At 45.7% G+C, this 18,302-nt stretch overlaps 1 protein-coding gene across 1 annotated transcript in view; it reads right to left on the reverse strand.

Moving 5' to 3' along the window:
- The window catches only part of TMEM184B (transmembrane protein 184B), an 18,976-nt gene extending 4,506 nt beyond the window's left edge, over positions 1-14,470 (reverse strand). Inside the window, exons 1-8 of the mRNA XM_009332646.1 lie at positions 14,405-14,470; positions 12,653-12,913; positions 10,032-10,197; positions 6,503-6,593; positions 5,877-5,952; positions 2,667-2,758; positions 2,199-2,368; positions 788-982 (exon numbers count right to left, since the gene is read on the reverse strand). Coding sequence (XP_009330921.1) covers positions 788-982; positions 2,199-2,368; positions 2,667-2,758; positions 5,877-5,952; positions 6,503-6,593; positions 10,032-10,197; positions 12,653-12,853 — 991 coding nt within the window. The 5' untranslated portion in view covers positions 12,854-12,913; positions 14,405-14,470. The remainder of the gene's footprint in view (positions 1-787; positions 983-2,198; positions 2,369-2,666; positions 2,759-5,876; positions 5,953-6,502; positions 6,594-10,031; positions 10,198-12,652; positions 12,914-14,404) is intronic.
- Positions 14,471-18,302: the final 3,832 nt, after the last annotated feature.

The following is an 18,302-nucleotide window of genomic DNA, read 5'->3' on the forward strand; positions in this document are numbered from 1 at the left end:
CACCACCGAAACATCCCCCCACTGTACTAGCCAGCAGTTTACCCTTTCATCACCCACAGATCTCATCTCCCCCAGCTGCGGCCACTGTCCTTCCAAAACCTCTGGGGCTGGCTGGGATGGAGGGATCATCTACATGAACACTGCCCAAGGGCTGCTGTCTTCCCGCACCTCAGCGCAGACTCCTCCCAGCAGGAAGGAACCCCGTTATTTGGAGAACACTGAATGTACTTGCATAGACCGGGCATGAGAACCCCCTTTTCCCAAAGATAACATCCACCTCCCTTTTCCCCGGAATAAGACTTCTAGCAGCCCAGCCGTCACAAAGTCGTTACAGGAAGATCCTCCTCCTCCAAGCCAAACATATTGCCAAAGCACAGCCTCATCTTCCTGAGCCAGATTCAAAACAGAGCCTGTTTCAGGCCCTGTCCCTCCTGCCTTCAGTCTGTTGCACAATCTGGAGCAATGGAGTTCCCCTTTGGGGAGACAGGAAGAAGGACAAACCCACTCTACCAAAAGGATGCAACTTCTAGCAGCCCACAGGTCTGCAACAAGCTGTCGTGGGTGGCATGCTGGGGAACTGAAAAGGGAACAACGCAATTCAGGCAAGGTTTCTGCCCTGCAGAGCCATTGCACAATGAATCTGTTCAGACACCACGGAGGAGGGGATGTGATGTTTTCCAAGCGTTCAGGTTGGGAGTCATATCAGTGTGTTGGCTGCCAGAGGGACCAGTCTTCACCCAGTCTCGCTACCAAAGAGACATGCCATATGCACTGGCATATTTCCTACCTTGGGCGTCAAGTCTCTTGTCCACATACACCTTGTACGTGAAGGCATGGCGTAATGCGATGGCTGCAAAGAACATCTCCACGCAAATGATGAAGTCCTGATACCCAGCAGCTACTGTGCCTTCACCCACAGACACGCTGGCAGAGTGGATTTTGGGGATGGCACCACACTTTTCCAAGATGGCCAACAGCATCCCTAAACAAAGCAACAAGCTCATGTAAATGTGCAGAAAACATGATTGCATACTAACTGCGAGGAATGGAAACAGCTGTCTGTGCTGTTGCAAACCCATTTAACACCAAAACTACTGAGCAGGCTAGATACTCCCATCTACACTCACCCGTAAAACAGAAAGGAGGAGTAAATGAGACAAATATGTTTAAGCAAAGAATGTTCAAACACTGACCCTCTTCTATTCTCAACTGACAGATGATCTCTGGAACTAGCTGCTGCAGGACTTGATTAAGTCCAAAAGGGTAAGAAGCAGTCAGATATTTCTGTGCGTGATCTCAACACCTCCACTAGCTGGAGCAAAAATTGAGGTAACGGAGCTTTTTACTTTAATCATAAAGTGTTTTTGACACACCATTGCAAGGAAGATGTTTCTCCCTGTCCATAGTCAGGTGGCTTTAGAATTCCAGAGAAGGCAGAAAGCGAATAACCAGATGGCTCAAGATGAGAAACTAGACAGCTTATTAGTTTGTAGACAGGGAGGATGGGCCATATTCCAACAGCCTAAATTCCACCTAAGTTCCTACTCAATTAGTCTTTGAAGTGCAACTCAGTAAACCTAAGCAGGGCATTGAACAGGGAAATGCTTAGAGCCAATTAGTAAGAAGCACTAAGCTTAGGTGGAATTTCAGCTTTCTGAATGTGCCTCTGCATCACGTGTACATATTCTGAATGTCCTTCTGCTTGGTGGTGGTTCTGTGGCAGCACACGCTGCATTCAGCCAGCTTGCTGCTTCACATGAATCACAGACATGCCATTAAAATTTTATTTATAGAGCACTAAAAAAAAAGTACTAAAAATTTTTAGATATGCCACTTTAATCTATAAAATGGCAGCATGCAGATAAAATACTGGCAGCTTGTGCTTTATGATTGTTTCAGGAATGCAAAGGACTCTTCATCCAAATAGCTAATTTTACCAGGCAGGTATGTGCATGCACATGCACACGCACAGAGATAGTGAGGATTCAGGAGCACAGAAACAAAGATGAAAATGAGCAAAACAGGTCTCCCAGAGAAAAGCAATGAAAGACTATAAAACAAATGTAACAACAACAACAATAATAATAATACAGAAAGACATTCTGGCTATTAAATCAGCATTTGCTCTATCAACTCTAGTGTCTGAGCCCCTGCAGAGAGCTCTTTGTGCCTACCAAGGGAAGGGAAAGGCAGCTCACCTTGCCAGAAGGACAGGAAAATGACAGACTTCACCATGAAGAACTTAAGAACTGGACTATAGGGACTGAGCAGTTCACGTGTGGCGAAGTAGAAAAGGAAGAGGGCATACAGTGCCAGGCTGACAGAGATGTTGTAGATGATCGTCACGTAGAGGTAGCCACTGGTTACACTGAAAAGAGAAGATACACGAACGCCTGAAATTTCAGCATGATCTTTTCCCCTTGCCACTGTCACTGGGGAGTAATAAGACTCGTTTGCTTCCTGCCTTCCTGTCCCACTCCCTCCCCCAAACCAAGGTAGAAAAAACCTGAAACCAACAGGCTTACCCCTGCCCTCTTTTCTCACATGCATATTCAGCCCGTGTTGCCCCCCCGTCTTTTCCCACGGCCCAGCACACACACAGACCATAAGCACAGCTGAGTATAGAAAGGGCAGCCGAGGCCTACATGACAGACAAACAAACTTACTCAAAGTCACCATCCTGGTACTTGCCGAAGGCCTGAAGGATGACTGTGCTGATCGCCATGAGGGGCTTCACCACACAGAACTGCAGGGTAGCCTACAGAAATGAGAGAGGAGGAATGAGAAGGCAGGAGATGCAAGAGGCCAAGTTCCTGAACCAGCACCATGATGGAGTGTCCACTGGGACAACTCAGCAAGGCAACGCAATCCAGCCCCGAGAAGGAGTCTGACCCCGCCACTTGCTAATTGATTGTACTTGAGGACTGCAGCACCCAAAAAGAGATAAAGGAGATTCAGACGAAGTATGTGTGCTATCTACTTGTCCAGAATGGGAAGAAAAACCTCTCTGTAGGTTGGTTCCTAGAAGCTGCTCAGCTGCTCTCTTCCAGAGCTGTTTTCCATAGGCTGTGCTGCAGCACATTTATGCATACTAACAGCATGAAAAACAAAAAAATCCCACACTGTGCTATGGTACGGACACAGCAAGTTTATCAAAGGGATATTGGGGAAGGGAAGCAAACTCCAATCCATAGTTGCCATAAAGCTAGGCAAGAAGGTCCCCTGGATAGGAGAGGAACCCAGCTCTCTGAAGAGGAACTTTGAGAACCGCCACCATATTAAGGCATTTTGTATACACAGCAACGTGTGCTGCCAGACAGAAGTTAAGAGCTATTCCCTTCTCACCCACACAACCTCTACCGAATCTCCCCAAAGGCTCTGTGGCACTTGGGATCAGCTCTACCCATTCTGCCAGTAAAAATCACTGCTCCTATTGGGATGACTCCTCTCAAAGCCACCCCATTCTTCACCTTTCTGGAGACGTTGAACTTCAATGTCCTAAGAGAATGGAGGGTTGTGACCCTAAAAACGTCACCCGTGTCTCCCTGAAGGAGGCTGGAAGAGCCTGGGCAGGTGCTGACCTGCGCACATATGGGGAGGGCTGTGTATGGAAAGAAGGCAAAACCAAACAGGAATAATTGCTTTGGATACGATGCAATTTGTTAGTGGTCATAAGACTTCAAGGAGATTAAAAACCCCAGCACATGCCAGTTAGTGAGTCACTGTAAATATGTGAACTGGAAAAGGTCAAGCTAACTGGTAAACAACTCTGTCCTCTAAGCTTCCCCTCCTTCCAATCTGGGGATGTTTTAACCATTTCCCTGCAATCCAAACCACCACATCCTATTTTTAATTGCTTCCCTAGAAGATGCTAGAGCATACAGGAAGCACATGGATGGTGTGTGACCCATCTGTGAGGGTCACCAGACACAGATCCAGTAACGAATCTTGATCAAGACATCTTTAAGGAAACAAGCTGTCCAGATTTTACACCGCAGCCACCAGCACACCACCCGACTGCTGGAGGGCTGCAGGCAACGCATGCAGACTGACTGACTCACAGCAGGCACCTGCCTGAGAGCAGTTTGGGTGGGGGTGAAGATGGAAAGAAGGAATGGTTGTAACACACAAATTCCTTCAGGATGAAAGGGGCTGGAAAGAGCAGAACATGGGCAGGTGGTGGTAGGAGGCAACAGGAGTGCTGGAGATGCTGAGAGCAGGGATAAAATGGGCAAGATGCTCCTTCCGGCACATTCCTCTTCCTGATCACCACGATGGTGGATACTGCAGAGATCAGCACTGAGATTTGCTCTATTGTCCTTTTGCACCAGCCTACCCAGCAATTTGCCTTGAAAGGTCTTCCTCAGCAATCCTGGAAGTCTAGAAGTACTAGAAAGTGAGTCTTGGTGCCGAAGATCTCTCACCAAGGTAATATTTAAGCTCGAGCCAAGAAGGACGGAAGTACTTAAACATCCCTTTGCAAGACACCTCCCTCACAGCCTCCACAGCAGAGTTAGCAGTTTGCAAAGGGCAGGCCTGACTAGAAGAATTGCTGCCAGATAGCAGCAAAGCAAAAGCAAAATATCCACCTAAGCCTGAGTTACCAAGTGAGCTGAGGATTTGTGGAAGCAGGCAGAATCCCCCCCCATAAAAGTGCTTCTAGTCTTCACTGCTGTGAAAAAACTTTCTGAACAGCCAGGTGCAACCCATGTGGAGGTAACTGCCAGAGGCTGTGGGACTTGAGAAACAAGAGGTCTAAGGGAAATTATTTCTCCAGCACTCATTCACCTTGATGGGTGTTATGCTTGCTTATGACATATTTAAAAGGTAAAAGTTAACATTAGGAGCAAAAAGAATAGATAATGCATTGAATCAAACACAGGGTGTACAAATGAAGCCCAAAAGAAAGAGGTGAAGCAGCATACTGGGAGCAGCTTAGAAAATAAAGTATCAGGGAACAAAACAGGAAAGCCATGAGGAAAGAACATGCGACAAACAGAACAGAGAAAAGAAAGAAGTGGTCCTTTGAAAAAGGCCAATCATGCTGCAGAGATTAACACTGGATATTACTACACTGTACCTTTGATGTTCCTGCATATTGCTAAAACACAGAAGATGGGGCATGATGTGGAGGAAAAGCCAGGGCAGATATCTAGACCCATGACTGGAATTACAGTGACCTGAGCCCTTTTTTCAAAGAACCAGACCTGCTTCACACTATCTCCAGAGAAACCTCACGTGTTCATTTCAGCAAGTGAGCAAAGCCTTGAAACTCACCTGCTGTTTCATGGCAGACAGAGGTTACTGACCTGGGATGAGCAGGAGGGCTGTATCAAGGTTTAGATCTCCCCCATTCCCTCCCCCTCGACATACCCAATTCAGCACAGACAGACACACATGGTGAGCAATACTCAGTTCCTCCTACAAAGCATTGTGTCACACTTAGCCTCCACCCCCTCCTCAATTCCAAACCACAACAGCAGCACTGGGAATTCAGGAGGCTGTTACACAACTGTGGGGTGTCTGCAACACACCACAGCCATCAATTTCTTAAAGTTGGGACCTCTGCAATTCAGAAAGGGAAGAGGAAATCAGAATTTCTTCCCAGGGCTAACATCAGATCCAGGAGATAAATTGGGTCTTTTGCTAAGGCCTTCCTGATGGGGGGTTGAGTAGAAAACGTTAAGATCATTCAAAACAAACCAGCCAACCCCGAAATACCCCCTCTTCTCAGCAGTCTGCAGGCCTCTCAAAACGGTATTATAAATCCCCCCAAAGGAGCGCTCATCTCAGAAGTTCAGCAGCAAAAGACACCATTGCCACCCACACACACTTCATTCATTTCTAGAGGATGGCACAGTTCCTCCAGCCCATACCTGTTTGCAAAACCTCAGGAATCCAATCGAATAGGTCTTTCCCCACAGGCAGCAAGTCCCGTATACACAGCTGGACCTGAAAGAGACAACACAAGATGACAGGGTTCAGAAGCAAGATTTGGGCTAGAGCGCAAGATTCCTACCCTCTTTGTCTACCTCTCTGTAGCACAGTTGCAGGACTGGTGCTTTCTCCAACCATGAAATGGGTGTTTTGCTGCTTTTGTAAAGTCAGCTTTGGCTGTGTGTACAGTAATATGGGGAGCAGGAGGTTCTCTTTTTTTTTTTTTTTTTTTTTAACTGTAGCACTGGGAGAAATACAGATCCTAAAGGAAGCACACACAACCAACCGAAGGCAGAAAAGGTTTAAAGAAAGAGAAAGGAATAAGAAAAGAAACAAAGGAGTAGGCAGGTGTCCAGAAAAGCTGTGAATCAGTCCAGCTTGCCTAAGAAGATATGATCAGCCTGATCTGTCTCAGAGCAGGATACTGGTAAGTCATCACCATCCATGCTGCCTCATCTCAGCAGACATTTGCCACCTGACACAGTTTTTCAGGGCAGGGACAGAGGCATGGTAGATGAGCACAGAAGGAGGAGAGCTTCATGCTGTAAGCACAGTAAATACTCACTCAATTGGTTTCCCTCTGATCTCAGACATGATGGAGCTCTCCCCTCCCAAGTACTCATAGCAGAGGCTGAGAAAGTTGTATATTACAAAGGCTGCAAAGACATCAATCAGAGTAAAATGACAACCAACTTCAAAACAGGTGCAAGGACCAAAAGTACAGGCAACAGACCAAACATTAGCAGAGACTGCTTATGCAGCATCTTTCCCTTCAAAGCACTCCAGATTATTTTCACTGCATTTATCATCCTACCTCAGTACTCACAAGACTATCTGAACTGGAGTTTGGCCAAGGTCCCAGGCCAGTTCCATGACTCATGCCAAAAGGGTCACAGGACCATTTAAAACTGCGGTCAGTCTCTGTTTTACTTGGCATCTGTAAGATGCCATTCTTTACAGGGTTCCTGTGCATTATTCCAGGACATTACACTGGTACTAAATAATTTGGAAAAGTTATCTCTGATCCATCAACCATATCTTATCTCCTGTATTTAACCTTTTAGGTGATGAACACAGTTTCTCTCTCCGAGGTAACCAGACTATAGACTAAGAGTTGGAGAAATAGAGGGGTTTTACCAATCAGTGAAACTCTGTTTTCATGTCTGGTGGAGACTTTTGAAAAACAGGCTCTGTGCTTCATTTCCTCAGAAAGCTGAAATTTCTTGCATACTGAATAGCCTTCTCCTTGGGCCACCTCTTTTCTGCCTTCCCCAGCAACCTGGTACAGATGAGGAAGAGCCTTCTCAGACTGACAGGTAATACTCTGCCCCATTTCAATCCTCTTCAAGGCTCAGTTTTGTTCATACATATAAACTGAGGTGAAGACACCGTGGGGAGAGCTCTCATCATAACTACAGACATGTTTCCTTTTCATGGAATCCAAACCCACTTAACTGTGCATGGAGTAAGTACATGCCTTGTCTGCCACTCTCGTGACTTGTTATAATTGCTGTTGGACCCTTACACCGTTGTGAGATTTTTAGGGCAAGGACTGTACTCCTAAGTTTGGCACATACAGCCTTGGGGCAAAATGACAGACCAGGTGACCCTTCTTTCAACATTATTTTCTATGACAGTCTGTACCTGGACATTCCCTGGAATGCCAACATCCAAATCCTGGTTTTGGCCCCCAGCATTGACATAATACGAAGAGAAAATAACTTGGGATGGAAACAGAAGTCTCACGGAACTTTGAAATAAGAACAAAAGCCTAATAATGTACAGTGCTGAGAAGCTGACCTCATCAAGCAGCCAGTTATTAGACCTGAGGTCAATTTTCCCCACGTGGATGAACTTCCAAAGTTAGAGACAGACATCAACTCTAATTCTTCTACAAGCATCCAAACTATGCCCTGGAAAAGAGGTACTCAACGCTCCCCAAAACGCTTATAGTCTCAAAACATTATATTTATAGCTTGTAGATGTGCCTAGCTGGCCAGAATGCTACAGCACATAGAAGCAGGTATACCACTGGCTTTTATGTCTGTAATTGGGATATTGTTATTCCATCTGTAATCCTTCTTATTCAACAAAGTTAGGTATGTTCACATAGCAATGATTTTCCAAAAGCCTTAATTAGGAGAGAAAACACCAACCATGGAAAACTTATGTAAATAACTGTGGTAACCCCTTTTGCCTGCAATTTTCCTGCAACTTGGATGACAGCTCCTAGCACCCAGAGGGAGAAAAGCTGAGCTTTTCCTATTGTCCTCCAGTGACCCCTGCCCTCTGATGTGGTCATTACAATACCAGCTGCCCATTCCACAAGCACTAGGGAAGAGATGACATCAGCGGAAGAAAACAAACAAAAAAAAAAGGGAGGGGGAAATATCTGCTCCTCCATTCCCGAAAGAAATGAGTGCTAACTATCAAAGTTCACCACACCAGCGAAAGAACTCTTCTCCCATTCCTGATCCACATTCACCAGATGGTGCTCATGACATCAACATAACAAAAAAAAAAATCTACTCGTGTCAGTGTTACTGACACCCAGGTTTGTACAGAAGCAGGGTCATGTGAACGAGCAACACCAAAACATGCTCCTCCTAACACACACTATGAAATGCAGCCCATAAATGGCCCAAGACAGCTTTCAAAATTTATTAACAGGGTCTTCTCCCCCTGTTCCCTAGCAGGGCTCCCCCCACTTTGCAACCTAATACCTTCCCAAAAATGAAATAAGGTGGATGGCAAGGGAAGGCAGAGAACAAAAGCCTGTTTCAAAGTGGTCCCCAGAAAAAGCGAGGGAGAGAACCTACTGACCAAAGGTGCTTTCACCTCCACCTGTAGTCTTTTCACACAGCCCAACATGCTGAGGTGAACTCGGGAGCATGGGCTGCCTCCTGAGCAGACACTCAGATGTTTGCAAACTCCCCGAGCAAGCGAGGCAGAGGGATACTGGCTGTTACTATGAGGAGTTTCGCAGAGCAGCAGGATTCCTGCTAGACCTATACACGTGTGCAGGGTGAGGAAGGAGGGAAGAAAAAACACTCAGGCCCAAAGAAAGATGCCTTCTGAATCATGTGCGCGCGTTTGCGATCTGCTGCTGCATCTCAGAGCATTGTCGTGGGTGTGAAGGAGGGCTTGCTAGTCCCTTCAGCTGATTAATTTGTTCACATGGCCAGGGGCATCTCTCTGCAATGCAGATCTAACCAAAACAACTGCATGAGCAAGTTATGATTTTATGAGGGCATGGCAATAAACTGTCCTCAAAAAGACACTGCTAGAGTGTAGTTCTCCTGATGGATGGGTAGAAGGCTCCTTTCTGGATGAGATCAGGAGGGAAGTTTAGATAGCATTTATTGGAAAGTAACTGTTTCCCTTGCATAAAATACTAGTGGTATCATCTGCAGCAGATAACAAAAAACGAAGCAATTGATAACTCATCCTAAACATGGCACCCTGTCTCCTGCAGGATTCCAAAGCACTTTACGCCCCACCAACACCAGCACACGATGGCTTTGCTACCCTGCATGATCACACAAGTGGCCACAGGACAGGACCAGAAGAATACGTCGCTAACAAACTGCACCAGGAAAAAAGGACAAAGCAAGCGTTTGGCTGCTAAGTAAGTGCTGTTCCAAGAACCAGGAGCTAACCAATACCTCGCTTTAAACACCCAGCTAGAATCAGATTTTTGGCTTTACACCTTCCTGAAGCAAAGGACCCAAGAAAATCATAAACACTGTCTCCACAGAACATTGGAGGGAAGGCTCAACACATCTTGTCATGCTCAGAGGCCAGCAAGGGAGAAGGTCAGGTTGGACGGGGCTTTGAGGAACCTGATCTAGTGAAAGATGTCCCACGGCAGGGAGGTTGCACTAGATATCTTTAAAGGTCCTTCCCAACCCAAACTGTCCTATGATTCTATGATTTTCAGTCACTGAGCAAGCCACGGTCAACCAGTCAAGCACAACATCAAACACTGTTTCAGTAGGTGACAGATGCTTTCTCCATGTGCCCAACCAGGAGCCAGAGTTCCCTCAAGGCAGAGACTTCCCACCTCCCCCATTTTCTGTCTGACCCCTCCTTACCTTCATAGCAGTCCCGCACTGTGCCAAAGTAAACATAGTACTGGTCATTGGTGAAGAACAGCAGACTGAGCCATGAGTCAAAGGCGTAAATGGGCACAATGAAGAGGATCCGAACAATGTAGCGCTGTTCATTTGGGCAGCTATAGCAGCGAAGATGCATGTAGATCTGAGAGGACAGAGAGGGGAGACCAGGATCAGCGGTATATGGAATAGAGAGGAGAAAGTAGAACTGAAGAGTCAACTTGGCCAGGAAAAACAGTCAGTAAATCATCTCTTGATTGCCTCCAGCAGCTTCAAGGTGATAAGCATTAAAAAAAAAAAAAAAAAATCACTATTATCTTACAGCATCCATATAGCACCCCTTAGTTTGCAGAGAGTGGGAAGGGGGAGAAAAAGGAAGTGGAGGGATTTCTAGTCTATTTTCTTATAGGGAATTAATTTACTGTTATTATCGTTACCTTGCCCATATTCTTTTGTTCATACCTTTCTTTTCCCCTGGTTATCTATCCCATATTCCTGCTATCCTGTTTTAAGTACCTAAGATTCACAACACTGCAGGCTGCTTTTCTCTGAAGAGGGAAGGTGCACACACTTAAGCGCATGCTCATTGTAAACACTCTCACTCTCTTGGCAGTTTTGGATGCTTTCGAGACTTTCACCTGAAATGACCTAAGAGAGCCCTTCACAGCACTGCCAAGAGCTGATAAGCCGCAGCCCATATGCTCAAAAAGTGCCATTCTGCACATCGGTGACAGCACAGCCACGAAGCATCAGCCACCAAGAGAGCACCAAGCTCATGCACGGCGCTCAAAGGAACCACGCAGCCACACGACTTGTTTTGTCTGACTGTCTGCACACATGCCAATCCCTCTAAGTCACTGGCTGGGGGGAGCACAATGTCCCCACCCTACCTGCTCCCGCTGCTGACAGTTTGTTAGCCATCATTAAATCCCACACCTAAGATGCTTTTTCACAGAATACCCACCTCCTGGAAAAGGTATTGACCACAAGCATAGCCTGAAGATGAGCACCACTCCTGTAATGGCCTAATAACACGGCCAGAGCTTCGGCGCGAGTTGCGGGTATGCTCTGTCAGCCACGGAGTCAGCAGAGGGCATGTTCTCCAGAGGCAAGGCCTCCATACGGCAACATTCATCAAGCTGCTACCCCAACTGCTGGAATTAATAACAGCTAGTTTATTACATACGTGCCTCACGACTGACCGATTTTGCTGCCTGAAGAGGCACAAGCATTTGTCTGAAGCTTCACCCTGCATTTGGGGGTGCTGTGAGGATTCTCCGGGGTCTAACAAAGCATACATTGATGATCTCGCCTTTCCCTCGTAAGGGAGAGGGGGTTGTTTCTCCCCAGCTGTCTGTTGCTCATTTCTCCCTTGCCTCTTGGCCAAATCTGGTCAAAATCGACTGAAGGGCTCAAAATACTTCTGTTTCCTCTCCCTAACCCATGAGGAGCTCACAAAAGCCTCATTTCCTGAGGAGAACAGGTTGAAAATAAACTAACAAGCCTTAGGGATATTTTTTCCTTGTGACAATCCCAGTGACACACCTCACCCAGCACAGGGACAGCTGACACCAGAGTTCAGATGACTCCAAGCTTTGCCCTTGGAATGTTACAAGAGCCCTGAGATCCATGGGCCTACAAGAGCACAAGAACTGCTGCCTTTTAACAGGACAACAGCACATTTCAATCAACAGTGTCTCTCTGGCACCGACCTCCATTGGTTTCTTTGGAGAAGAGCATTAATGCCTAACTGTGCAATGCTATACTGCAGAGGAAAGATTTCTTCCTACCCTCAGTAGGCGATCAACTTGACAGGAGGATCCATGGCACTTGTAATTGTTACCCAAGCTGGTGAAACTGCAGGTGTTACTCTTATTCATCAGTGACTAATCCATTTTTGAACTTCACTAGCCCCTGTACTCCATCAATAGGCTGTAGTTTTCTAGATCCTAGTCATCACTCTGGAATCTATGGACCAACAGGTACAAAACACAGGTTGATAAATAACAGGGCTTGCATTTCCCCACTGTGTTTTTCAGTTCACATGACAACCGCACAAAAAAGAGGTATGGAACAGGATGCAGGGTTTGACTTGTTCTGGCTCCCAGGACACCTGCCCCAGAAAAAGGGGAGGAGAGAAAAATTAAAATAAAACATTTCCTGTTACTCCTTTCCGCTGTGGAATCCACTGGCACAGGAGATCAAAGGAGGTATGCCAAACAACAGCTGACACAATAACAAAATGGCTAGATTCAGCTACAAGACCTGGGAAAGGATGGCTTGAGATAACACACCTTTCTGCAAACACTCAAGAGATGGCCAAATGTTTTACACCTGCTAGTTTTAAAGAGTTTGCTTCCTCTCCATTCACACTACAGAAACGGTCTGAACCTGGGCAGAAAAAGACCTTCATATAAAAGCTGCCACCTCGATCAGCACAGATAATATATTAGACCCCAAAGAAGAGGTCCTGGTACCACTCCAGAGTTGGCAAACCCCCATAACACAGCTGTATCTCGCAGAGATACGCCAGGGGATCGTATGTGTTCCTCCATGTGGGGAAAAGAAAAGGATGAGAAGTATGAGTGACAGGGTTTTACCTGATGGCAGGTGATGAGCAAAGCTGTCCATACAAAGAAACCTGAGATGGCCTGAGCAGCGGTGGTCATGAGGAATATTGGTTGCTCCACAGCCGTAGGGCTGCCATCGTCCGGCATCCAGGAGAAGTTGGGAGCCACAGCTGGAGTGGTGGCAGTTGACCCCAATCTGGGGGCTGCAGTGATGTCAGTCATCACTATCATGGTTTCTTTTGGTGTGAGGTTCCAGTTGGGATTGCTAAAGGGCTTCCCACAAGCCAAGACCTGTCAAGGAAGAGAACCAAAAAGCAATTGAATCCAGCTGAAAGGACTCAGGAGCATAACAGTAACAGTACTTTGCATCTCTCACATGCCTTTCGCCAGGCTGCTCACATGCTTTACAAACAGGACCTGGATAAGTCTGCCACTGCCACCCCTCGTGATACAAAAAAATCATGTGGTACTCAGGAACCTCTCTACCACTCACAACACAGCCTCCCCAAGATCATGAAACCCTGCCACAGGCATCGTCACCACCTTTCTGCAATAAAAATATTTAAGAACAAAATTAATATAGCATTCACCTGACATCAGAAGGAAGTATCTAAATCATCCATACTGGAAGATGCACCTAAGTTAACAGCTCTACTTTCCACAAAAGCGTTGGCTATTCTGCCATGTCCTAGTCTTACGGTTAGTCTGCCAGAGTCTTAGTCTTATGGTTTCATCTGGAAGGCAGCAGAACAAGCAGCAGCAGCAGGCAACAAGAACATCCACCACAAAAGGTCACCACGCAGCAAGGGGGAAAGAGAAGCATTCTTGTTCCTCCAGCAAGCAATCCCCACCTCTCCTAGTGCCATTTTGAAAATGACACTCAGCCCAAAGCACCTTCATTGGAAGGATATGCGCCGAAAGCTCTCCTCGCTAGAAAGAAGAGCATGAAAGCGATGCTTTTATCAAACATCGTATGGCATGGTTATACTTAGCCAGCCTGTCATTAATTCTACTAAGCATTGTTCTCTACATGACGTGAATTTAACCTGACTGGCTTTTAAAAGCCAGTTGACCCATGAAAACACACCCAGAACACAAGGATATGCAAGATTTCAAAGCAGCATGACACTTGGTCATTTCCTGGATGAAAAGCTATTTTCTTTCAATGGAACAAATTCTTGAAGGTCTAAGATCTAAAGCCGCTATTATTTTCAGTTTTGTTGTAAGCAGGCTCTAATGTGGCCTCTGGATTAGAGGAAGATAATCCACTTAAACCAAGATCACAAGCAATCAGCCATTGGTTCTATCCACTAGAAGAGCTGCTTCTGATGCAGTTGTAGTAAAGACATGGTTATCAAGGGGAACAGCACCATATTTCCGCCTTCTGATAGCCTCCTAATAGTTGTTGGGATACCCTTTCTGTAAAAGTGCAAGACGTAGCTCTTACGCAGGCCTTTAAGATCAGCAGATGGAAAGAGCTTTAGAAAGGCCAACGATCCATCGCCACAGTTTACAGCTGCAGCAGGGAAGGACACGTCTGTCATTTACTGACAGGTCACAGCAGAACACGAAAGAGAACATACATCTGCAGATGAACTGCCCCAGCCTTGCCTTCACCTGAAGCCACAGCACAAATCAGGGAACAGGCACCCAGTAAAAGCAGAGGGTCAGGAGCAGATCATTTCCACATGCACACTAAGGTGTGCAAATGGCCCCTCCAGCACATGCTTTTCCAAACCACACACTTGCACCAGCAGTATGCAGCACTCTGATGTTACTTACGCCACATTCGACCTCATTTCTGCTTTCTTCCACAGGGGGAAGAGAAAAAATACAAATCTGGGAAATATCCAGATTTGTTTAAGCGGATATTATCTTACTATAGAGGGAGCTGCACAACTGTTACGGTTTAATTTACAAAAAAATCATCAAACTTGGCTTTTCTTCGTTCTTTCCAGTTGTTCTTTTTCCAAAATATCCTGCTGAGTTACAGCTTTCCATAACTGCACGTATTGAAGGGTAATTCCTTTCCAGTCCTGATCAGTACGGGAAATATAACTGTTAAGTTTTGAGTTTCAAAGCATGCACACACACACACGCTACATTATCTATACTATATCTAAAAATTTGGAGAGATGAAAGCTGGATGGAGATGTCACAAGGTAGCAAGGTTTTTATTGCTTTGAAAAGAAAGGGATTTCTACCCAAGTGACTTTTGAAGCAACTGAACACTCACAGTGCTGAGTGTGTTTCCACTAAGCTCACAAAGGGCACATCTAAAATCAGAGCAGATGCACCTGTGGTTAACCTAGCTCTAAATAAAGTCCAGCCAGCTGCAATCCTGCACATCCCAGTGCGCTTTGGGAGCTATGCAAGAGAGGAAGCTGCTAAGCCCTTCCTAAAGTTCATGGGGGAGAGGATCTCTACTGCAGACCACCAGTGGCAGGAGGGACAGGCCCTGGAGCTCCACGCTCTAGCTAATCAAACCACACTGACAGCACAGACCCAAATGCAGCACCGGTAACGTCAGCAGAACTGAAGATCTGAAAGGGAATTCCTCTGCTTCTCTGCACTCATTTTAAAAGAAGCTGAAACAGCAAAAAGTCATCAACAAGCATTTTGACATGACAAGGATTACGTATTCAGAGGCAAGGACACTTACAAGTTCAAGCTGTATATGTAACCTTAACACTGCCCCCTTGTGATTATACATCAACTGTCATTAATTACATGATTATGCATCACTCTTACCCTAACCCCCTTTAATTCACACACAGTCATTGAAACTAATAACTCTTTCCAGCACTGTGTTCTGAAATAAAATATACAAACTTTCTTAACCAGGGGTCAACTTCTCCTACCCCAAACGCCAATCCACCTCACCCATGAGCACCCCCCTGTTCCTCAGGGTTGCCCCTAAGGACAACTTTTTAATTGCTTGATACTTTTTACTGGTTGTAAGCATCAGCCTGCAGTTCATTCTCCTTGCTCGTGAGACATGAAGGAACACTGTACTCCCGAATCTGCAAAATTAACATATACCTTCCAAATTATCCCTTCTAATCTCCTAAAGTCCCATACACCATTGCTACAATGACAGGTATAAGCAGTGCACAAAGATATTATGAAAGACTACTGTATGCAAGAAGCTGAAGCTGTAAGAGCAATTCTGTATTATATTTAAGAAATAGGTAATAGCGCAGATGATTGGAGCCCAGGTGAGTGGATTTCAGCTCATTCACTGCCACCAGCTCAGAGTCTGCTAGCTCCTCTTTGGCCTCGTTAAAAAGAGCATCATGAGGGCAGGCTACGGCAACTCTCTTAATAGGCCTTCTTTCTGAGATGCCTCTTCCCCACTGTTCAACGGGACACAAGCCCAGCACATCATTAAAACAGGCTTCCAGCAAAGGTGGTGCCTGGGAGCACGTCACAGCAAACACGCTACAGATCGAGCACCCTGGTGTAAGCAGCTTCCCTCTTACCTGACACAGTGAATGTGTTGATACTTGTTTCTTGGACACCTACCTCCATCAGAGCCCATGTCAGTGCCACAACACATACCTTCCTGCTTCCTCTCACACCTGGGGAAAAAGGTCCTTTCCAACAGCCACAAAGCTATTTCACATTCACCTCGATTTTCTCTGTTCTCCCACTTTGCTACTCCAGCTGTGCCACAACCTGACAACGGTTAGGCTACTGGCTGTGATCTCTTTTATGTGTAGTCCTCCCAGTTGGCTATATTTCTCTGTTGCTTCTCGCATATTTTAAGCTCCTTGGGACAACCATCTTTTTGTTCTCTGCCCATACAGTTCCCAGCACTGCGAGGTACCAAACCACGAGGAAGGCACTTGACATTACCATATGGCAAATTAGGGGCATTTAGAAACCTAAATTACCAATGCAATACAAACCAAACTAATCTCATGCTTAATAAATTTTGAAGAGTTCCTTACTCTTCTGCCATCTCCTGTTTTCTCTGCCTATCTCTTTCACCTCCACCTCATTGCTTCCATTTCAAGAGAGAGTAAAGTCACTTGTAGGCTTATTCTCCTTCTCTGGAGGGCTCTCCTAAATATATCAAAGGAAAACATTTCAACGCTTCTAAATTTCACTCTTGAAGCTTTCCTCATTCTCCAACTGACTACCTTGCTCCCCCCGGAGGTAATCTGCAATATAGCACGTCCCAAACAGGACCAGGAGAATGGATAGCCAGGAAAAGCACCAAACTTTGGAAACTGGAAGCGTGCACACGGAAAAGTACATCTGGGTGAACACACAGGGCTTTCAGACATGGGCCCAGGTGTACTGGATTGCCGCAGGAACCTTGGATCAGCTGGTACAATTCCTGTATGTGGGCTACATGAGCTTCGGGCAGTGCTTAGGTCTGCATGAGGTCTACACCCAACAAACCCAAACATGGAAGGCAGAGGTGACACCCCCAACCCCAACAAGCTGTTAGGTGTTCCTGCCTAGATGCCATTACAAACTACGCACATTAGAACAAGACAGGACCGTGTACTGCTAGGGCATTAGCTTAAACACCAACCTAGTACCAACTTAAATTTACCTAACAGATCTTCTGAAAGCACTTTAGGAGTATTAGGGTCTGCTCTCGATGCAAGGAGGAGAAAAGAAAAATAAAGCAAAGCACATGCTATTTATATCAAGATAACTATCCCAATAAAAACCTAGAGATGAAAAACACTGTTACTGAGATTCTTGATAGGGAAGAGGCTCCAACTTGCATGGGGACCAGTTCCGTTATAGACACCACACCGGTGTAAAGTTAGCAGGGATGTGTCCACAGGGCCTGCATCCACAGAAAAACAGCAATGCAGTAATTCTCAATCAGGAGCAGATTGCCATTCCTGTGTCTTTTGGAAGCAGAGGCCTTCTGTCTCTAACATTAACATGGCAGCTTCTTCCACCAAAAATAAACTCAGAACAGTAAACAGAAGGGATGTGACACAAGTGAAAACAAAAAAACTTCATTTTTGGCTTGCGTAAAGGCACAGAAAATGTTACCACCGAGGAGGAGCTATTTCTACATAAAGATAAACAAACATAAATACGTAAAACCCATTTCTGATGCAACAAAAGTGGTGTAAGAGGAGGGAAGAAACGTTCAAGCTTGGTCCTTCAGTTCCTAGGGGTACTTCTGAACAGGTATTCAGTCAGAGCCTAGAAAAGGAGGAGCAGGCTGTCTGCTCTGAGCAAGACCTGCTCCATTGTGCTGTGGGCAACAGTGTGCTCGCTTTGCCCCGATGTCGGTAGGAAAAGAACCCCAAACGACATGACTCTGAAGCTGTTCTCTGCCATCTGCAAACACAATCTGTGTTTTTAAAATAGATCATCTCCTCCGAGGCTAAAAGTATTTCATTTCTAAACTGCTGAGAGAGCAAAGAACGATACACGAAGTTATCCCATGAAAGAGTCTTAGCAGCTAAGCCTCCTTCTGCTGTGCAAGATACGATCCAACAAAACATGCACGACCTGGCTGCACGACCTCCTGCTTTCTGGAAAGCTAGGAGGCAATAAATTGCTCCTCCTTAAAACCTACTCCACACTTACTGTAGTTTCAAATATCCACCATGCTGAACTTTGTTTCTGTTGAGATACCACAAAACCATTTTCCACTCCCCTCTTAACTTCTTATTCGTCCAAGAGTTTCTCCATTAAA

Source organism: Pygoscelis adeliae, unplaced genomic scaffold (genome assembly GCF_000699105.1).
Source record: "Pygoscelis adeliae isolate BGI_AS28 unplaced genomic scaffold, ASM69910v1 Scaffold399, whole genome shotgun sequence".
Taxonomy (NCBI): domain Eukaryota; kingdom Metazoa; phylum Chordata; class Aves; order Sphenisciformes; family Spheniscidae; genus Pygoscelis; species Pygoscelis adeliae.